The 23,991-nt window shown below is 33.8% G+C and overlaps 1 protein-coding gene across 1 annotated transcript in view; it reads right to left on the minus strand.

Moving 5' to 3' along the window:
- Window positions 1–730: 730 nt before the first annotated feature.
- LOC125068432 (hemicentin-2) overlaps window positions 731–23,991 on the minus strand; it is a 106,883-nt gene continuing 83,622 nt past the window's right edge. The window contains exons 3-15 of the mRNA XM_047677546.1: window positions 8,602–8,751; window positions 7,918–8,101; window positions 7,347–7,541; window positions 6,276–6,470; window positions 5,823–5,894; window positions 4,433–4,553; window positions 3,960–4,103; window positions 3,640–3,824; window positions 3,369–3,524; window positions 3,021–3,137; window positions 2,821–2,854; window positions 2,214–2,418; window positions 731–867 (exon numbers count right to left, since the gene is read on the minus strand). Coding sequence (XP_047533502.1) covers window positions 2,223–2,418; window positions 2,821–2,854; window positions 3,021–3,137; window positions 3,369–3,524; window positions 3,640–3,824; window positions 3,960–4,103; window positions 4,433–4,553; window positions 5,823–5,894; window positions 6,276–6,470; window positions 7,347–7,541; window positions 7,918–8,101; window positions 8,602–8,751 — 1,749 coding nt within the window. The 3' untranslated portion in view covers window positions 731–867; window positions 2,214–2,222. The remainder of the gene's footprint in view (window positions 868–2,213; window positions 2,419–2,820; window positions 2,855–3,020; window positions 3,138–3,368; window positions 3,525–3,639; window positions 3,825–3,959; window positions 4,104–4,432; window positions 4,554–5,822; window positions 5,895–6,275; window positions 6,471–7,346; window positions 7,542–7,917; window positions 8,102–8,601; window positions 8,752–23,991) is intronic.

A 23,991-nucleotide genomic window follows, 5' to 3' on the forward strand; every position in this document is an offset into this window, starting at 1 on the left:
ACATAACACTAAGAGATCTATTTATTGTTCCTCGTACATTACACCATAATTCTAAATTTCTACAGCGTCCGGGAACACATGATCCAAATAAGCTTGATCATAGCTCTGTATAGGTTTTGGTCTCTCAAGTTTTTCTTTCACCGATTGTCTCAAATTTTCACTACTGTTTCTATTAAATCTTGATGCAATCTCTTTAACCTTTCCAGGTCGAGGCATCGAGTCTGTTTTTGTGTCTTGTACTTTTTGTTCCGCTTTAAGTTCCTCAAAAGAACGTTCTTTTTCATTATCTTGCACTGGTTCACTGTGGACTTCGAAATTTTTAACTTTTTTACTTCCATTTGAAGCTCTTTTAGGGTCAATCCTTTTAAAATCATTATCTTTATCTTGGGTTTTCCTGACAACTTTATTCTTTCTTCCCGAATTATTTCTTTCATATATTCGACCCTTATTATAAAAACTATTACGAGGGTTGTTTTTATTTTGTGCATCAGTCGTGTGATTATTCTCATAAGCTCTAACCACTCCGAATTGTGGGTTAATGGAATACTTAATATCTTGGTTGCTCTGACATGAGTAACTTTGTTCATTTTTATTATTTCGTCGATTACTTCTATCAGACTTTCTATGTCTTGGGTCAGATTTAAATGTAGTAAAATTATTATCATTATAGTAATTGTTATTAATTTCATTAAATTTAAAATGTTGCGGATCAAAAGCGTGCGTTCTTTGGTGTGTTAGAGGCTTAGACAGCGATAAGTATTTAGGCGGTTCTCCGTGATTATTTATAGTTAACTCGTACTGAATATGCGGATCGTGTACCGCATAAACGTTTTCTTTGGCTTCTTTTTCCAACGACGAAATTGCTGCCTATTAATTAAAAAAAAAAACTACATTTAATTTTATATATACGACGAAAGAATATTTAAGTAACATTTGAATTACAAAAAAATTACACGTAAGCTTGTCGATTTCGTAGAAGTTATATTTTACGTAATGAAAGTATAATTGGTTGAAAATATCCTTATGGGGAAAATATGTTATTGCAAAATGTACTTAGTTATAGTGATCTAGATACATAAGCGTGACGGTGCTCATATTGCTCATTGTTATGTTAATACCTTAAAATGCCAAGTTGATTTACATGTCTGCACTCACAGTAATTAAACGTCGTTTGGATGTGAATCATGGTGACAGGTGGATAAACGAAAGCTTGTTTAATAAAAGAGACGATAATGGAATAGGTAAAGGGAACGAATACCAATAATTGCGAATATTATTTGACGAGATGACAGTTTTAAATTATACTTAATTCGTAATTTTTTACTCACTCTCTGTGACTGTTGACGTACAATAAATAAGAAAAAAAGTAATATGTTAAATGATATTTTAAAATTAAAGATTCATATCTTTGAATCGCATAACAAATTTATCTTTATATATAAAAGCGAAATACGACTCACTGATTAATCACGAAATCTCAGAAACTATAACACTTACAAGCTTAAAATTTGGCAGGTAGTTTCCCTATAGGGTGTAGACATTCGGATTTTACGAAACTCCACCCATAAGGGGATAAAAGGGGGTTTAAAAGTTTGTATTTTATTAATATCGCGAGGTGAAAGCCACAGGTTCAGCTAGTTATTTTATAAATACTTTCAAATCCTATGTGTGTGCATGGTATGAATTTATTTATCAGTAGATTAGTTATTCACTGGTCATGTTTTACTTTATTTGATATCTGTCGAGCATTTTGCCAATGAAAATGCTAATGCATTAATCCCAATCCTCATTTAAATTTATGATATGTTTCTGCAAAACCAAGTTCTGAGTCAAAGTTTTGTTTTTTATTTATGTCAGAGGTGGCAAACTAGCAGGAGTGGGATTACAACAATTTAAACGGTAGGTATAAGAGGTGAGCAACATGATTATTATTTGGGCGATGGTACCACGAAAACTTGTGTGAAAACAATAGGAAAAAACTTATTAAAATCTACCATAAGGCTGAATTCCTGTGAAGCACCTTTTGATCTCCCAGGAAAGATTTGAGGTATTTTCAACGCAGCAAAGTTCGTTTAAATATTATGTCATGTATTTCCTACGCTACGCCTAAGTACTGTTTGATTGCATTAAATTTATTGCGACTGTGGTATTTAGTGGTGCTGTATTATATCACACAAAAAGTCAAAATCAGTTAATAGTGAAGTGCATCACACCTGTGCAGCTCACACGGTGGTGGGGGGTTGCAGCACGACGGCTGCACGACGCACTTGCAGCGCGCCAGGGGAGTACCGCGCCCCCGTTCCCCCCATTCCCCCGACGCCTCGCTCCGGACCCCCAGCTCCTACCCGCGAAACTGCAGCGGTCCTTGGCTGGTCGCGCGGCGAGTACACTGCGTCAGCGGGGAGCACTGTCTTTTCACTGTTTTTGAAAAAAAAAAACTTATTTTATGGATCCTCCATTACGAAAGATTGATGACTCATACCCGAGTCCGGGCGTGGTGGATTTTCTAAAGGAAACTAGCTATTAGCATAGTTATTATGCAATAGTTTGTGCGCAAACACTATTGCTTTATTCTTTCAATTACATAATCCGATGGGATGGCGTATCTCCCACGCCTCGAACAGAAATAAATCAGGCGCAGAGCCAGTAGCTTCACGTGCTTTTCAATTCCAATAAAATTTGAGATTCCCTTCTGGCGCAGAGTCATTTTTATGAACTGTGATAGCCACTTATTGTAAATCTGCCAGCCTTCTTACACCTTACAAATTCGGCAAAAGTTTTGGCAGAGTTAAAACAACGATATATAAAACAAGAACTTACCTATCTAAATCATCAGTCTTGTATTCGACGCTTTCTGGAAGGAAATAAAAAAAAAATGTATAATCTCTAAATGAATAAAAGAAACTGTTATGATCGTTCATAGTACATCAAACATTATATCACAAATGAATTAACAATCAAACAATTGGTGTATTTCCCATCCACCTCGATGTCTGTATAATGCCTGATCGTGTTCTCACCTCTCCTTCTCCTGCAGCGCACGACGAGACACAGTATGAGAACGAGCAGCGCGGCTACGAGCAGCGCAGCAGCGATTAACGGCGCCACGTGTGCTGTCTCTGTTAGCGAAAAATTCTCTGCGTGAAGAAATTATACATGGTCATGATATTTCCTTATATTCCAAATGCTGTCACACATTGAAAAAAACATAATTAAATTAAAAAAAAAGTCTAACTTTTGTTGTTGATAACATAATTATTAGGAGGTAACATAAAAACTTCAAAATAAAATGCATCACATATTTTCCACAGTTAATGTTTTGCAGCACCAACACCACAACCACCACCATCATTATCACCGCTACTCACCGTGCACGGTAAGAGCAACCGAATGAGAGGAGAATCCACGTTCATTTTCAACGTGTAGCACATAAACACGTGCGTCCGACATACTCGTACTAGTGATCAGCAGCGTGTAGCGATAGCAGCCATTGATGTTCGTGGGCTCCAGAGTTTTGTAACGACCTGGATAGATAGGTATAATAAATTCAGATTAGGACATATTTATATCATCGGTATTTATGATAATTTGCCGATTGGTATATCTGGAGATATAACAAATAATAATAATCTTATTAACCAATATGTGAGGGAACATCGAGCCTCAAGCTGCCCCAGAGCCATGCAGCGCGGCGAGGAGGCGGGTCAGCGCAGACGGACGCTTGTACACGACCCTCCGCACCGCTCCAAGCGTGCGCCGCACTAGTGTCTGCACCCACAGGTGGGCCCAAAACGTTGAGGGTGACGGCTTCCGACTGGTGGCTCCTGATAACAAGTAAAAATTATATTTGGCGAAATAAGTAGGTAAATCAATAAAAAAATGTCTAGGTTGTAGTTCAAGTGTATATTCAGTGTCCGAAACAACTCCATAATAAGTGCTATTGGAAATATTTTACAAACCTTTCTTCAAGTCCGATGTGGTTGGTAGCGATACACGTGTAACGACCATGCTGAGTGTACGACACGTTGTGAAGCAATAGTTGGGGGGTCGACGATATTGGGTACCCATCATCGAGATGGCCGCTCATTGATGATAAGTTAGGACTGTAAAATTTACAATTCTTTTAATTCATACCTTTTTATGTAAACGAACTAAGCGAACCGTAATATTGTCACTTCATGTGACATAACTACTACTATACATTGTGTACCAGTCGTTACAATATTTTTGACATCATGCAGTGATTAGTCATATTACCGTTACTTACTTATATTTAATTTAAAAATAATATTAAGAAAACTTTCGAAGACATCTTGCTTTAAAGTTAAGCAGAAGTAATTTGACATTATGATACGAAACGACTAGAATTTTGGAACTTTATCAAGAATCAATTTTGAGGAAATTGGTTAATAGAATGTAATTATATACTTACTTATGGTACCATTGGTAAGACGGTGACGGGTTTCCTTCCGCTTTACACTCCAATGTAACTTCCGAAAATAGATTTGCTTCCACGACTGTGTCTGGTCCAACCCACGTCACCCTTGGAGGAACTACGAAATTTTTATTATAATTATTTAATACAACATAATAGTTTGTAAAAATTATTATAAGGACTAAATTTTCGAAAATCCGAGACATGTATAGTTATATATAATCTAACTATTATCTAAATATCTTATAAAGATAGTTGAGGCAATAGTGATTTGTTTATCGATAACAATATCGAAGGTTAATTTTTCAGACTGTTCAGCTTTGTTTTTGAAGTACGCCGTAAAATTATTGGAAAGAGATGAATATTTATGAAAGTGACAATGATTAAACAAAATTATAAGACACCATAGAAAATTATTACACGCATTTTACAAAATTAAAGAGAACGTGAGGCTTCGAAAAAATCAAAATAAAGATTCCATTCCATTTTTTTTTTTTATGTTATAGGGGGCAAACGAGCAGGAGGCTCACCTGATGGAAAGTGATTACCACCGCCCATGGACATCTGTAACACCAGGGGGGTTGCAGGTGCGTTGCCGGCCTTTTAGGAGGGAATTTTTTTGAAGGTTCCCAAGTCGTATCGGTTCGGAAAAACCGCCGGCGAAAGCTGGTTCCACAGATCGGTTGTGCGAGGCAGAAAATGTCTTAAAAATCGCGCTGTTGTGGATTTTCGGACATCTAGGTGGTGCGGGTGAAATTTAGAATTTTGACGAGATGTCCGAAGGTGAAATTCAGCTGCCGGGATTAATCCAAACAATTCCTCGGAACATTCCCCGTAGAAAATTCGGTAGAAGATGAAGAGTGATCCAACATCTCTACGCAGAGCCAAAGGATCGAGCAGATCAGAAAGGGCTTGATCGTCGATGATTCGAGCTGCTCTACGTTGGATACGGTCAAATGGAAGGAGCTGGTACTAGGGAGCACCTACCCAGAGGTGAGAGCAGTACTCCAAGTGAACTTGCGCCTTGTATAATCTTAGGCGATGGGCCGACGTGAAATACTGTCTTGCCTTGCTGAGCACACCGAGCTTTTTTTGATGCCAATTTGGCTTTGCCTTCCAATTGACCGCGGAACTGAACGAGGCTCGAAACATCAACGCCAAGTATTCCGATACTAGCTGTGGCGGCTATCGGAATGTTCTCAAATCGTGGAGATACGACGAATGGTGTTTTTTTGGCGGTTAACGCGCAAACTTGCGTCTTTTTGGGGTTGAAGTGGACTAGGTTTAGCCGGCCCCATTCGAGACTTTGTTTAACGAAGACTCGATTTATAATTTGTTTAACGAAGATCGTTATTTTATTGTTTTAATTACATATTCTGTTACTTACATTTCACGTCAACTTCTATTTTAACAGAATCAGATGTTCCCAGTGAATTTCTTGCTTGACATCCATATATACCTGAAAAAAAAATATCGTTATTATTAACTTGTTAAAGCAATTATATTTGCGATGTAGAACAAGATCATTTTCTGGTTTCATGATTAAGTAAAATAGTACAACTATTGTCACGATATGTAACAGACTTCACGGTTGAGAGAACTGGAAATAACAAAATTATCTTCCAATTTTCTATATGGTGTAGAGTTTTGTAGATAGTCCCGATACTACTTTCTCATCAGTTATGTTGTTGTCAAAAATCAATAATTTGTATTGCTGTGTTCTGGTTTAGAGCGTGAATGAATCGTTGAGTTTATTATTGTCTATTGGCTTGTACTAGTATGTGGTCCAAAGTTGGTCTTTCGCTTCCTTAAAAGAAATATAAAGTAAAAAAGTATGTACCTGAATCATTCCTAGTTATTGGAGCTCTTATAAGCTTGGCCCCATTAGTGGCGATAACTTGTCCATCTCTAGTCCACCATACGTAAGGACTAGGATTCCCATCAGCTCTGCATTCAAGGGTCAATGCACTGGAACCTTCTTCCAGACTCGCAAGAGAACTTGCATCTGCTCCAACAATGGATACCTCTGGAACAACTACATTGAAAAAAATGTTAATAATTTCGATATACTATAACTTTGAACCAGCAAATAATATTATTTAAATACTTTAATCCTATTATTCAGTTAAGTTTAAATTTTTTGAACTTAGATAATAATCGAACAAAAGGCAACTTTGGAAGAAGCCGAGTAAAGTCGCAAAGAATTAGTTTACTTTTAAATGTATATAGCGTCGTCTCATTTAAAACATCGCACAGTCGTCTAATGTTATTTGACAGCAAGTTATGTAAATTGAAGCCTCGGAATAACTAGTTTTATATAACATTAAGTTTGTTTTCTGCAACAGACGATCACTTAGTTTTGTTAGAACTTTTCTTTCCACTTAGTTTCTTTACAAAATAATATCTGGTGGTTTGAGTTGACAATATTATTATCTGCCTTGTTGGTCGATTAGATGGCTTATGAGACTGTAGGGTGCAAATCGCAATAAAAATGGGTATTCTATTATAACATTTGAGTAAAAATCCAGAGTTTGGAAGATGCTCTGGGAATTTATGCAAAGCGCCTTTGTTGTGTCTGCGCCTGTTTTTTTTATGGCATAGGTTGGCGGACGAGTATATTTGCCACACACTGATGGTAAGTGGTTACTATCACCCATATACAATAGCACTGTAAGAAATTTTATTATTATTTCGCTATATTTTTATTTTCTAGGTCTCGTTTTGTATTATTTCATTATTATTTCCTTGAATAATCAAATGACATAAAGTAAGCGAGTTGCTGGCGTCACCAAAAACTAAATTGTTGATAGAGAAATTTACAACTGCAAATATGAATTTCCAACATTTGATTTTAATTTACGTATTAATTATATTATTACCTTATTACTAATATAATTATTGAAACACTTACATGTCACGTCTAACATTGTGTATGAATCTCTATAATAAGGCGATGGGTAGGATGGATGATGAGCTCTACAAGACAGTTGCCTGCCGTGTGCAGATCTCGTCGCTCCCAGCTCGAGCACCGACCGTGCCGCCCACACACGGGGACGTTCCACTTCTGATGAGTTGGTTTGACTCCATGCTGTCAATCTTTCTTTCTCTAGAATTATAAATATTTATAAATTAAACACTAACTGTACAGATTTTGCAGAATATTTTATTTATGTCGCAATATGCTTTGGATAAATTGATTTCTATTTTTAAAACTATTTTGAATTTCATTTATTGAAATATAATAAAATGATAGTTGGCTGTTTTTTCAAACTCATTTCTGGATGACACAAACTCAATTTTAAACGAGCTATATATATTAAAATAAAATATATGTTTTATTTTTCACCCAGATAATCGCAAATACGCTTAAATGAAAAGTTTATTGTTAGTTTATTGCATATTGGAACAATCTTTTGAAACTTTAAACTAATGAACCTAAAATTGTTAATATAAAATATATATATATGTATTTTTAAACTTACCTAAATACCATTCAATATAAGCTGGTGGATTTCCATATCTAGCTTCACAGACGACAGTTGCACGGCCACCAGATGGCACAGTAATATTCTGACCGGGCAACACGTGGGATCCATTGTAAAGTATTCTTGGTGTTTGGGGAGGAACTCGTACGGCGAGAGCTGCAGGTGGACTAGAAAGGGCGTCCTGGAATGTAGAGTATTTAATGATTAGATACGTGAAACCTCGTTGGTTTAGATTCTAGTGCTTACTATAAATTTGGCCGAGGATCCTGAGGTTTTGGGTCCAAACCTTGGTTAGGTGCAATAAAAAGTAATTATCTTACTTTGTCGAGAAATACGTAGTAGCACGTACCTCGGAAAACACGTAAAGCCTTTAATTATTTACGTCACATTCGATTATAAGAGTATAGTTGTGTGGGTGCACACACTTGTTCATAAGTACAAGAGGTCATGCTGTCTCAAGTGCATTGTTTTAAGCGCGACTTAGAACAGGTCCATTGTATCAAATTGGTGTATAATTAGACAACTTGTCTTGAGTGTTTACGTGAGTGCATGTAGGTAAATTAAAGATGAGTGTATGAATATCCGAAATCCATATCTGTGATTAATAGATATATATTTTCAAGTGGAAAAAAAATCCTCTATATTTAAATATATTAGTTACATAATAGTTTTTTTTTTTACCTGAACATCATAATTGCTGGCGGTGACTTGGCATTGCCACTGGCCATCATCTAGCTGCAATGTAGCCGCTCGTACCCATAATGAACAGTCACCACCCATGGGACTGTCTTCGTTGGCCCATTCGTATTTTCCGCGGTATATACCAACGGGCTGTGAACAATACAAATTAAAACTTAATTTATAATTATGTCATTTTTAGAATTATCTTAATTTAATTTTTACCATTAGTTATAGGTATATTTGTAATTTTATTGGGTTAAGAAAATCTATACCAATATTATAAATGCAAAACTAATGTTGTCTCAACCAACCACCATTCGATGAATTTTGGTGGGAAGGAATTACACTTCAAGGAAGGACACAACTCCTAAAATACGAGCAAAGCCGTAGGCGACAACTATTATGTAAAATGAAAACTATGAAGTATAATAATGTTATTGAAACAAAGGTAAGCCAAAGAACTCCTCTACTCAAATAACAGTTCGGACTCATCAAGGTTTTGCCTTCATAAATGTTGTTAATAAAATTACAAGAAACGATAAACCATAATACATAATAGCATCAGTAGAAAGGAATAAAAGCTAAAGCGCCAAAATTATAACTTTTGAGAAATGAAGTTTAATTTTAAGTTAATAAAGGTCATTCTCCAAAAGTTGAATACTTCTTTGTATCCGCTGACGATATACTTAAAAAAAAAGGTGTGAGTCTTGCTGGACTCGCAGATTTTTTCTAACATTGTTAACATATTTCCAATCACTTTTTCTAACCACAGGGCCATGTCAGTTCCATCCTGTTTTAATATTAAGTTATTAAAAGCAAATAACAAACAAAGCTCGTAATTGAAGCATCAGATTTAGCCGATATCACTACAATCATGTTGAGTGCACCGCTTTCCAGCAAGCGATTAGGTATATTACATGTTATATTTAAACGCTTGTTGTCAAAGTCAAATAGACCGCAATTTCATGGAATGTTCAAAGCGCATTTCTGTGTCGACTTTGCAAGTCGATTGTGTCAGACTTCTGAATTGAAAAACGAGTTAGCAAAGGAAGCGTGTTCTTTGTAGGGATGAATTCGTTTGAGTTGGTGCTCGTTTGATATAAAACTTTTGCATGTTCCTTTATTATTAAAAAAAAGTATGGCAAATTAGATATGGTGTGACGTAGTACAGGCTGTCCAAAAATCCCAAGAAATTAATAAATATGTTTTTTTAATATGAATGTCTAGAGTATAATATCTATCAAACTTTAACTTTTGTACTTCAGTTTTTAAGTTTCAAACATTATTAGCTGGCTTGTGAACGCCTGTATTATTATACGTATTATATTTTGGACAGCTAGTGTCATATATTATATATTTTAATTTAATTATAGTCAATTACTACCCATGATCGTGCATAAACCTCCGGACTTCAAAACAATTACATAAACGATCAGTATAAACTTTATACGCCCGACATAAAGTTTAAATTACGTTTAATGTGCGTATTTGTTGTACATATAATTCAATCTTTATAAATCGCTAATCAATATAATTTTAAAACTATGTCGAATTTAATTTTTTGTATATGCAGAATTATAAAAAATATGTTTTGTTAAGATTCTAAAATATTTAAATTTAAATCTTTATAATAGTATCAAAAAAATAACCCAGTAAGTGTACGTAAATGAGCCACGGGGCTGGGAAGAGTCCACTCGTGTTAACGAGGCGGCTTGGAACTACTTCCATGATGCGGGTATGTAGATATACATTATATTATTACACAATGTGATATATGAAAGTAAGCTAATAATATATTATACTCATCCTAGCATCATAGGGGAATAGTGGTAACCAAATTGTAAAATAGACTTTAAAAGTAAAATTAGACCCGCAAGGTTGTTATTAAAATCGTGATTTATACTCAAAATCAAAATAGTTAAGTAATATTTGATTGGTATTAAGACTTAGTATTCAAAAATGAAAAATTGTCATTTTAGAGAACTATGTTAAACGTAAATCAACCACTGGTTCGGAATGTAGATTCTACAGAGAAAAAGTAGTTACTCTTTTACAACATTTGAAATACAAAAAGTAAAAAAAATATTAAGTTTAATTGATTGCGTGATTTATTTTCATTCATTTTCATTTTGGAATTACTATAATTCTTTTTTCGTAAACAATTGTATATGTATGTTAAAGTTTTGTGTGGTTAGTATTTATATTTATAAATAGCAATACAAATTTGTTTTGGATTCATGCTTTGTGAGCATCTAAATATATTATTAAATATAAAATATACTAAATATACGTGTCAAATAAATATATTTTTATTTTTTATTTTTTATGAGTACTTTGTAATAGGCCTTTATGTAAGCCCCTTCTGTGTTGGTACCATTGACGTATCATATATTCTAAAGCCAAGTAGCAATGCTTAAAATTGTTGTATAAGTCAAGGGTAAGTGAGCCAGTTTAACTAAATGCATATTATCTTAGCCTCTAAGGTTGGTGGTCTTTTGGTATGAGGAATGATAAATATTTATTAAAGTACCAACGTCTATGGATAGTGGTGACTACCTGCCAGCAGATGACTCATTTGTCAGCCTTTCTAATTATATAGAATATAAAAATAATAAACTTAAATTAAGCACGGCGAAACATAGCACAGTTACGCGGATATGAACCCGTGATTTGAATTTAAACTCCACGTGTTCTATTCAATGGAATCTCGCCCAGCTCATTTAAATTAAGTATATTCAAATTCCTTTAACCATTGTTGTGTATTTCTATTCATATAAAATCAATAAAAAAATATACCATTTCGATCTATTATACCAAATATAGAACGGCGTAGTTGACACGTATTGTAGACTTAGAAACGAGTGTTACAGCCAAATTATGTACGACATAAAAACGAGAATGGGACTACATAACAATAAATACATTCATAAAGGATTTCTGTGAATAGAAGAGAATTATTGTAAAGAACAGGAAGCCATAGCAAGAGGTCATGGGTTTGTTTAGTAGATCTTTGAAAAGGGTGTTAAGAATACTTGGTTTAATTATACGTTTGTATAATGAGGTTTAGTTTGAGGTTCATATATAAAATGGTAAACAATGTTTTGAAAAATACACCAGGAACGGGATTTACCGCGTCACTATTATAATAATACTACTTGATGTTAATATTATACAGAGGCGCGATTTGCTTATTTGTGTGTGGGGATAATCGTCGTAACTAATACCAACAATTCTAAATACACCCGGACTGTATAAATTGCACCCGTGCGAGGCCGGGGCGGGTCGCTTGTATTATTATAAAGACAATACTAACTATAGCTATTAAAATTTTAATAACGCACATACATACGTTTGCAACATATATTTTTGGTGTATATTATTTTCTAAATCAAACATAACGTTTTATTTTATTTACATCCTGTTTACGCCCATGGAGGAGCGGGGGGAGGCGGGGGGGATGATTGGTTTCGGTGTGCGCTTAGCTAAATGTGCAGTTGTTATATTGTGTTATTATATGATCATCTCTGTACACCTTATAAGTTGTAAGCAAAATTTCATAACGATCGAGTAGTAACGACACAAAAGCGTAACAAACAAATGAACGAACTCACTCTCGTTTTATAATATTAGTAATGATTTCGTCACACACTTCGTCCGTGCTTCGTCTTATTTTTGGTTCCTTAATTTTTACAAAATTATAAAACTAAGCAACACTTATAGCGAACCCGTGAATACAACGTGTTAGAATATAGTAATATTTTACATTAAGACATTCTTGACCACTACAATGTTTTAATATGATTATTGTAAACATTTAATTCAACCCTGTAACATGACAATTTAAGAGTGCTTTTGATGATTTTGTTTAAGTTCTCATTGTTTAATAAAATATTCGCTACAATACGCAATCCCGAATAAAGATATATACATACATTAGCAGCCTATAAATTTCCCACTGCTGGGCTAAGGCCTCCTCTCCCTTTGAGGAGAAGGTTCGGAGCATACTCCACAACGCTGCTCCAATGTGGGTTAGTGGAATACACATGTGGGAGAATTTCGTTGTAATTAGACACATGCAGGTTTCCTCACGGTGTTTTACTTCACCGCCGAGCATTATAAACGCAAATTAAGCACATGAAATTCAGTGGTGCTTGCCTGGGTTTGAACCCGAAATCATCGGTTAAGATGCACGCGTTCTAATCACTGGGCCATCTCAGCTTTTTTTTTTTTTTTGAAGATATATATTTCGAGTTAATTCACACTTAATTAGCAGAGGAAACTCAAAAGACGAAACTGTACGTCCAATTATGACAGATTTTTTTTTACTTTTTTATTATTAAAGTGAAACTTTATGGTTACGTGTTACGTGTACTACGCGAAGGTGTGGGCGTTTTCTTTATGTTATAAATTCTTTTATTATTATATATAATATGTGTCCCATAAAATTATTATACTCATATATAAGTGTATTCAACTAGCAGAAGTTACATTACTTTTGCTAACATAACCAGTTTTTAAATGTATACGTTTTATTCCTAATATAATTTGTTTAAAGTAATAAATATTTATCATTATAAGTTTTACGAGCGTATCCCTACCGAGGAGGATATCCTATTTAAAACATGTCGTTAAGTACAAAGTACTGGACTTTTTTCTTGGCTGGCTAACATCAAAGGCAAGGTAATTTATAAACTCCACATTGCTTATGTAATCTAATTTATAAAGCTCTAACACTGGCAGGGTCCGATAGTGTGACACGGTCTTAACCTAGGTACCTAACCATATTTCGTCGCGGTAGCATGCGAAAGCAATTCCGTGGCGGACTGGGTACTGCTGGTTTTTTTAGTAGGTATTTTGGTGAATCAGGGCACACTAGGCGTCCCGTGCACCAGCGAGTCCCACATATGGGGCATAAGGCCACTTTCACGTGGGAGAAACGCGTAACGAGATTTACCATCGAGATAGAAAAGGTACCTAACCATACATGGTTTTAGTATATCTAACAGGATGACTTGATACAAAAGTTATTTATAGAACTTATGTGATATATGATAGGAATTACATATGTAATTAAAATGGCAAGGAGGTTTAAATAAAGTATTTAAGTTTGTCCTTGTTTGCTTACTCGATGTATATTACGCGGTAAAAAAGAGATTACAAAGAGAATATAGGAACACCACGCTACCCAATATCTCTATCGAATCTTTCGGTTCATGAGATTTTGTTGATGTATAATCCAATGGGGAACGTAATTTTATATCAAGACCACAGATAATTATATGTTATTTGTCTCGTTTTGATTAAATCTACCCACACTATCGATTTCTAATTTGAAGCCCCGAATATGATAAAGCGATTAAATAATAAAATTATAAATTAAATTAAGTTCATTGAGCAATTACCTCAGACTAAATTAGTATAGAGTCAATGTCATTATTGTCTATATTTAATGTACTACATTTGACACAAAAGACACCGCAAACAAAACCGAAAATAAGAATTAAAGAAAGAAAAAAATTAACCTTTTTATTGCCACAGATTATAAAAGTAAATATATAATTAAAACTTAAATTTCACGTTCAATGATGTATAGCAAGTATTCCGACCACTGACCCGTATTGGCGTAGTAATTATTACGAATTAATTAGTAAGCAAGTAATATTTAACTGGAAAATTTTTTTTGAAAGGAATGAATATTTGAATTTAAAGCAAAACTGCTACTGAAAATGGTTATAAGTCGAGTGCTATTCGCGTTTCTCAGTATTCAGACATAGTACACGAGCAGTATAAGCAAACTGTTGATTTACCAAACATAGCAGGGGTTTAACGAACCTCAAAGTCAGTACCGAATTAGCTTTTCAATCAATGTTCGGCTTTCGGATGATATTATGCGAATCTTAAAGCATGATATCAAGAGTTTAGTAATTAGTATATTCCTATAAAGTTGATCATACACACACATTAACAGCCTGTTTCCCACTGCTGGGCTAAGGCCTCCTTCCTCTCCCTTTGAGGAGAAGGTTTTGGAGCATATTCCACCACGCTGCTCGAATGCGGGTTGGATACACATGTGGCTGAATTTCGTTGAAATAAGACACAAGCAGGTTTCCTCACGATGTTTTCCTTCACCGCCGAGCACGAGATGAATCATAAATACATAATTAAGCACATCAAAATTCACCGCCGAGCACGAGATGAATTATAAACACCAACATGAATATTCAGTGGTGCCTGCCTGGGTTTGAACCCGCAATCATCGGTTAAGATACACGCGTTCTAACCACTGGGCCACCTCGGCTCTTAAAGTTGAACATATTCTGATCTATTAAATACATTACTTTCAAATGAAAATAGATTGGAATAATTGCTGGGCAAAGATCTCGTCTCCTTACCAGGTTACTATAATATTTGAACCTTATTCTAGGACTAGAGATTGCATTTGTGCACTAAAATGCATGTCCTGCGCAGCTGGGTAGTCATCCAGACAATGATCACCGTGAAAGCAATCGGTCAGAAAAACATCAGAAAGCGGGTAAACTGAGGCTCCTATTAAGTTCAAGGACTATTAGCTTAATTTCCTAAGCTGTTTCTTTGCGAATTTCCTTAACCGTCGTGCATGAAATGGAAATGAATTGTAAACACAATTTCCGCACATTAAAAAATCAGCAGTCAGTCAGTTCTTGTCCGGATTTAAATCTTTTAGGAGCTTTGTATTATCAGCGTTCTCTTCACTTTATTATCTCAGATACAATTAAAACTCTATAGATATATAATTAATATGAAACCGTATTGAAGAATGTATTATGTTGGCATATTATATATGCCTATTTATGCCTGTAATTGCCATAATATTGGCTCACCCTTCAAAACAGAACAGACAAGTGATGACACCTTCCCAAACGTTACACAAAGCATTAAAAAGATAGATAAATTTAAGAGAGTACGGTGAGAATTGTTTTCTTATTTACAAAAGATTGTCAAATATGACAAGACTAGTTCCAGTTTCAATCAGGAAAGGTATTATGTCTTATGTATAGGCAGAAGTAATGATAGCCATGACGTATAAAGAGCCCAATAGGGACTACATTCAAACCGAATGTTGATGCGTTCTAAATAATAAACGATGACCTTGGAAATGAAACGAACGGCTCCTGGTTATTTGTTTATTATATCGAAAATAAGTTGTTACTGACAACTTCGCAGATGTCGAAGCGAACATTGTTAAAAATTTCATGGATTTCATTTTGTAGCGCGAAAACCTAATTATTTTTCTAGAATAAGAATAGACTAATTTAATTTTCATAACATCAGCTATCTGCCTGTTAAAATCCTGTCAAAATCAGTCCAGTCGGAAGAAACAGAGACATGTTTTTTTTTTTTTTTAATATGTTAAATATAAACTTTTATAGTAAGTGAAAACTGTTATTTTGACATAGCAAACAGACACTTAAATTTTTTAATAGATTATAACCAATTAGCAAATTGGAACAAAACAAACCTTTCTTTTCAGATAGTTTGTACTTTATCTATAAAGGCATAAATAATTCTTCTGTAATGAATTTTAATTTTAATAAATATACCCAACGAGATTCAAAATTCGATATCGAAACACACGTAGTAAGTTGCTTACTGCTTGTGCCACGGTTTAATTAATTACCGAATGGGATGGACCAAGGTTTTATCTCGAAATCTTAACAATTTAATCACGTAATATAACCGAAATTACTTCAGCTCTTTAAAGGGTTATGTCACCCCTATATTTACAATGACTGCGAGAGACTGATTACATTAAATCACGCCAGATTTATATTTACTTTAATAATATATTTATTTTGACTGACCTTTAGCTGATAATCGTAATTTTATTTTGCTCGTACAATAAATTATATAAAACTTATGTTTTCGGAATATTTATTGGTCAATGTTAGACACATTCGTTTTTACACATTTTCATGGACATAAATGAATTTATTCGGATTCCATTTTTAAGTCAAAATGAAATCCCAGTCCAAGTTGGTCCAATAATACTTAGTTAGTGGGTTTTTCTATCCACCAACAGTCTTGTACCAGATTCGGAGTTCTGAAGATGACAGTTGATAACGTAAGCATTGCAATGTCTTGAAAGACACATATTATCGTTGACCCTGCTCCTTATTTCTCCTCGGCCGTGTCCTATTGCCGTTTCATGGGATTATGAAAGTGCACCTGTATGCTTTAATATCCCCTGCGAACTTGTCTAGTCATCGTAAGTGATCGCTGTAGCCTATATTTGGACGACGACTTCGTTAATGACAAAAATATATTTCCATTGTACTGCGTATTTCACTTACGATTTATAATTACGTCAACAAATATATCAATTAATTCCTAAAAATGAAATCAATTTAATTGAAAACGAACCCTTAAAAAAAATCTTTCAGAAATCAGATTTTATTTTCAACAACTCCAAAAGTGATTGCGAAATTTCGTCGAACATTCGAGATTTTTAAAGTGACGGTTAAAATCTAAATTAATTATGAAACCTGTGTAATTAGGTTCTTTGTTTCGATAATATTGTATATAAACGGGTAATTAATTAAAAAGCTATTAAAAAATTATTTCTCTACAGCGAAGTGTTAAACAGCGAAATAGCGTACTGTTATTATTTTGAAACAGCGGCTGTTTACCGAACCTTCCCGTTGTTTCTTAATTAGCCTCCGCCATTCCTATTTTTGCTGAATAATGTCAGAAAAAAAGGGTCGATATTGTTTGTTAAGCAAGTTGGAGTCAAAATTAGGTCGACATGATGCAGACAAGTCATTTATACCCGTATATTATAACATATAACAACCTTGATACTTTAAAAACACCTATTTATATTATAAATAAAATTAAACGTAACGAATGAAATAAAATAAATAAGGAAAAGGAATAGAATTTCGTTAACTGTAAGACAAGGAATCTTATAAAATTAAAGTTGTAGTCGTCATCAATCCTTTGATGGCCCAGTAGTCAGAACTCGTGAATCTTAACTGATGATTGCGGATTGAAACCCAGACATGTACCACTAAATTATCATATGCTTAAGTTATGTGTTTATAATTCACATCATGCTTATGCTTGCAGGGGAACATCATTAGGAAACCTACTTGTGTCTAATTTCAATTAAATTGACATGAATACGTGGTATTAGAGCAGGCTGGTGAAATAATCTCTTTAACAGGAGAGTAGCCCTTAGCCCAGCAGAGGGACGGATACAGAATGCTACATTATTGACTTCAATAATACTAAAATTGATAATGGATTCTTGGTAAATGGGTAATATCATAAATCTAATAATTCTTACTTTGCCAATGTCTATGGGTGGCGACGACGTATCATGATGGTGCATTTGCCAAACCACTGAACTATTATAAAAAATTAATAAAAATAAATGTACAATGATTTTTTTCATAATCGAAAACTACGAACTGTCACTAGGAACATTTTCATTGCATTTTACTGCAACAAGTTCATTTGACAGATGACAGAACTTATTTGGGGATCGGTATTTTTGGATGGACAATAGCCAGTTGATTAACGTGTTGAAATAAAATCAGCGCGGAATCCAGGACACGACTGAATCTGATATTTATAAAAGCTGACTTTTATTTCGACTGCGGTTTTACACAGATATATATAAAAGTAATCCTTAAGATTGATAATTGTCGATATACTTTTTGATGGTATAGCTTTTACTTGGTGGTAGTGCTTTGTGCAGGCTCTATCAAGCATTCATCAGATATACTAACGTCAAACGTCCTAACGCTACGACCTATTTCGGCGCTAACTTTAAAAAACTGCGCGCTAGCCAATACTTTATACTGTATACTGGCGTTACGAGCTATCCGGAACACATTTTTTATTTGACATATTACCCAATATGTAGTGCATATCAATGTTTATTTTGGATAAAACAGACAGTTGATTAACTGGAATGAACAATGGCGACCCTACATCCTGGGCGAGGCCTGGATGTGCTTTATGAGCCATTGATTATCGATATTTGATACAGTCAATTTTATTTATCATAAGTTATAAAGAAACGTATTGAGATGAGTGAATGGTTGTTTTAAGCACAATCAAATGCTTTACGAAAGAGCGTAGAATGAAACATGATTCCTTATTAAAGATTACATACATACATGTTCATTATATATATAGTGTTACATTTATATGATGATTTCCCTCGCGTTTAATTTGTTATATAATGTGAAATACCTTATAAAAATCATAAACCTTATAATATTAATTGAAGCAACACAACGCTTTTGATTATATTTTGGTATGTCGGAAAACTCTGATAATCATTTTTTGTTATTATAATTATATAAAGAATAATATATTTTTATATCTGCTTTGAAGATTGATTCTGCGTGTTTGTTCCGGGAACAAACAGATACACAGAAAAAATACCATTTTATTAAAAATGCATATTTTTAAAAGTTTTTTTTTTTATCACAGGTAGACAGCTATATTTTACTTATCTAGACACGCGGTAGCGTGTCAGCCAAGTTCTAGTAACAGAACTGGCGTGCAGCACCGTGTGTAATATTACACGAACCATTTGGAGCCACTTTTGACCTCCTCATAACTCAAAAACTATTTGACATAAATTTGTCAAATTTGGCTCATATATTGAGACTCGCGAGATACATATGTGTTCCAAATTTCATAAACGCATCTCAAATGGTTATTTAGATATTAACGTCTAAAAATCGTCATTTTTATCACTGACTGACCTATAGATCAAAACTATATCCTACTTCCAGGTGACCTAGAAAGTTGAAATTTGGCATGTAGGTAGATAATTAGGCCAATATAAATCTGAAACTGGTAATTTTTTATCATTTTATTATAATTTTTCATTTTATTGGGTCTATAGGAACACTTATATACTTATTAGTTCCTGTAATAACTGTAATAAAAAAATTTATGTAAGAACCAGCAATCAAAACTTATGACAGCCGGTTTTAATGTGGATTTTAAGGTCTTCACGTGAATATATAACAAGTTGAATACCACCCTTAAGTTTTTTAAATCCAAATATTTCCGTTTTATTACTTATTATTAGTATAGCTGACTTTGGTATTTATTACGTTATTAACTAGCATTTAGCGCACATCAATGGTGCAAAATCTAAATATATACTTTAAAAAAATAATAATAATAGGCATTTCGGTACACGGCGCGCGACGTGACGCCGAAGCAGCGGGTTAGAAGCGTTGTGATTAAATCTTAACGCGGTCGTGTCTGAGCGAGTGGCAACCGCGCTCATAAGAATTATTTCAATGCCTTCCGATGGAAGCTGCCTAGTCTATTCGACTGCATATTTTTTGTTTGAGTATACTAGTATACAACAATAAAATAGGTTTCGTGAGACTGTAGTAGAGTATGTATATCGTAACTGGAATGATTTAAGTTTGTACTCTAGCGCTACAAACGGGGATCCTTATTGCTTGGAAGAACAGTATCGAGCGAGCATGCTGATGTCAGCAAAGGACTGGTGAATGGGTCCAATGGAAAAATAGAGAAAGTACATTGAGGACGTCGACAACAGCAATAGCGCACGTAAAATAACAATTCAATTTAAACATAATTTAATTTGCGAACTAGAAGCCAAACCAAGTTACAGATATTAAGTAATGTACATATATGTTCAAAGGAAACAATTCTCTATTTGCTTAGCATATTCTACTACTATACACAAATCACAAGGCCTTCGCCTTGACGGTGCTCTTTTCGACATAGGCTCCTCTATATTAAGTAAAGAGCAGGCTTACGTTGGCCTTTCTAGAGTTAAAAACTTAGATGGAGTACATCTTATCAATTTAGGTCTAAGTCAAATCAAGACACAAGAGAGCTCTATTGTAGAGTACAACCGTCTGCGCACATTATACCACCCTTACTTGGGCAAATTAAGTATAAACAGAAAACGCGTAAAAAATATCCGGACACTGAATGGGCAATTCACTCGAACATTTAAGAGGTACCTACAAGAAAAATAAGAACGTATAAAAAAAAGACAATTATACTCCGTAAACATAAGAAAATAGAATAGCTTAACAAAAACCATTTGGTATTCATTTTGTTATTAATAAGTACCTACTAATAATTTATATACAAAAAGTAGTGATATCCCATCAAAAACATAAATGTAAAAATGAGAGCCAAGTTAAATATTATGATATATACCTTGCTTGTTGTCTTCAACGACAAAAGAAGTGAGATCTAAATTTGTGCCAAGTTAAATAGTCCTTTCTGAAATTTATTTATAACTACATAAAATATCATTTCTTCTTATAACTTGGGGTAATATATTGTTGCCTAAGGTCTGACTTGGCTAGTTCTCATATACAAATTATATTATAGCCTTCGTAAGTTCTAAGCCTGTTACAAATGAATTATAAACACAAATTAAGCACGCAAATATTCAATGGTACTTGTCTGGATATGAACTCGCAATATCTGGTTAAGATTCATGTTTTCTAGTGACTGGACCATCGCAGCTCTTAATGTACGTTAATACTAACTAAGCAATACTGAGCTGCCCTCCATTCTTCTTAGATGTTCTGAGTTATAATTTGTTATTCTAAACACAAACTACAATTTGTGTTTATAAACATATAAGAACTGGCCAAGTCAGACCTTAGGCAACAATATATTACCCCAAGTTATAAGAAGAAATGATATTTTATGTAGTTATAAATAAATTTCAGAAAGGACTATTTAACTTGGCACAAATTTAGATCTCACTTCTTTTGTCGTTGAAGACAACAAGCAAGGTATATATCATAATATTTAACTTGGCTCTCATTTTTACATTTATGTTTTTGATGGGATTTGTATATCTGTACTTTTAAACTAATATTATAAATGCGAAAGTAACTATGTCTATCCGTCTAAAGCAAGTTTGAACTCCAACGTCCTAACACCTGGTGATCAACTCAAAAAACACGAGCGAAGCCACGCTCTAGTAATGTATATAATAAACAAAACAATAAATAAATTGTTTATTGTTTTAATAATAAAAAAAAAATGCTTATTAAGTCGTGTGAAAAGAAATATTGAATTCTTAAACGAGCTCATCTTATAACGCCTTAAATAATGATATATAATTATATGTTCTTTGAATCACGCCGTGAAGTCGTGAACACGAAATATGCAATCCTAACTAATAATATAATGAATCGAAAGTAAGTTTGTTCGTTATGGATTCATGTCATAAATAGTTAACCGATCATTATGAAATTTAACATACACATTAACAGGGATACATAAAAGGCGACCTAACCTCACCTGTCAGGTGAGGTTAGGTCTCCTTTGTTAGATGAGGTGTGTCGCGAACTGCATGCCACACGTAAGCGAAGCTCCGGGCAGAAAATAGTTAAAAAAATAATTCGATAGTCGTGGTAAATTCTGTATTACAATAAATAAAGGCGGTGTTGACATGTTCGTCACTGAGATTGTATGCGAATGGAAACGAAAATCGTCCCCTTTACGATATTAATTGCTTTTCGAAACACAATGGGAATATTTAAATTGTGTGGTGTATAATAATAATTGATTAAAACGTACTCATTAGAGTCACTATTATTATGCATAATGGCGGATAAATATTGTTTCATATTTGCCATGTGTCAAGTTTATTAACTGGTCAATATAGGATCTTTTATTTTTAATTGCTTAAGTATTCTTTTTCGCTTATTCTTTGTTAATTTATTTAAATTACAATTATTAATAATATAGATGATAAAAAAGATTGAGCCCATACTTGTTGACTTCCAGGCAGGATATATTATATACATATATATGTAATTGTATTTAACTAACATAACTTTGTAACTACTGAGTTTCTTGCCGATTCTTCTCGGTGGAAACTACATATATTTTGATTTGATTTTGATTTTTTTCAATCATTTCGCTGTTTTTTATATTTACTTTTTTTTTTTTTTTAATTTGGAACAGAGAAACAAATTAGTAACATAGAATAAAATTGTAGGCTCTATGATTAGTCTGTCCATATTGTCTTATTTTTCTTGTTTTATCTCAGCCGATTTTAAGTGAAATGCATATCCACCAAAAGGTATTGGAGTAGTGTGGTTCAATAAATTTCAAACATTCTCCACTAGAAAAGACGCCTTTGCCCAGCGAGACATTTACAGGGATGTTACTGTTTAATAATTGTTTTATTATATGAAAAATTTCAAACACTTTTTTATAAGATCTGTTTCAAATTTATACTCTTTTTAATGATTATGTATGTATTTTTTTTATGTAGGCGGACCGGCAAATGGGCCATGGTTAAATGGTCACCGCCCATACACATTGGCGCTGTTGGAAATATTAACCATGCCTTACCAACGCGCCACCAACCTTGGGAACTAAGATGTTATGTCTCTTGTGCCTGTAGTAGTGTAATCAAAAATCGAAACATATTATTTAAATCCATTCGTAAAACATCTTTGAATTGTAATTTTTCAAGATTAAATTAAGTGTACATCTTACCAAAAACGATTTTAAGTCGAAGCTTAAGGAAATGATAAGTGTTGTCAAGGTAACATAACAGCGTCGTATTATTAAGGATTAAACGTTCATTAAAATTAGAAAGTGTAATAAATATCGGCTTAAGTCATTTTAATACGACCCACATTAAGTTTATTCTGTGGATTACTTGATAAAACCTATTGACAGGTTTTAATCCCTAATTTAAAACGAGGAGGTCCTAATCCTTATGATTGAAATTGGGCTGAATACATTTCTTTTCAAACACATTAATTGGGGTATGTTTTTTTTAATAAGGTACCATTTTGTATTCGAATCTAAATAAATATATTTATTTATGAAGATACAAGAGGACCAAACGTAATTTTCCACACAAAATATAATATAATATAATTTGAAAATGTAACAGGAATTCGTTTATATTTCAATGAAAAATTAAACTTATTAATTTCAAATGTATATATATATATATTTATTAACAGTAATGTCATTATTGTATAAAATACTTGATTAAAAAAATCATAAAAATTGTCAATTAAATCATTTAACATTTTCAACGTTTAATATTCATTCGTGTTCAATGTATCAATAAATAACAAATTATAGGATCGTTAGTTATCCCCTACACGAGCAACGTTATGGTGTCCCTACACGTGGAGTACAATAGTGGGATAGGCCATACGCCAATTCCTCGTGAATTCACAATACCCATTGAATGCTTTACGATGCAATACAAGGACGTGGGCCTGAGTTTGTGAACTCCCAAGTGTTCGAATATACCACTGCATATTAAAGCCAGTTTAGAATTGTTTGGTATTTCACGATAGGTATTTGGTTCACGTAGCTTATGGGTAATGGGTAATTCGG

Source organism: Vanessa atalanta, chromosome 13 (genome assembly GCF_905147765.1).
Source record: "Vanessa atalanta chromosome 13, ilVanAtal1.2, whole genome shotgun sequence".
Lineage (NCBI taxonomy): Eukaryota > Metazoa > Arthropoda > Insecta > Lepidoptera > Nymphalidae > Vanessa > Vanessa atalanta.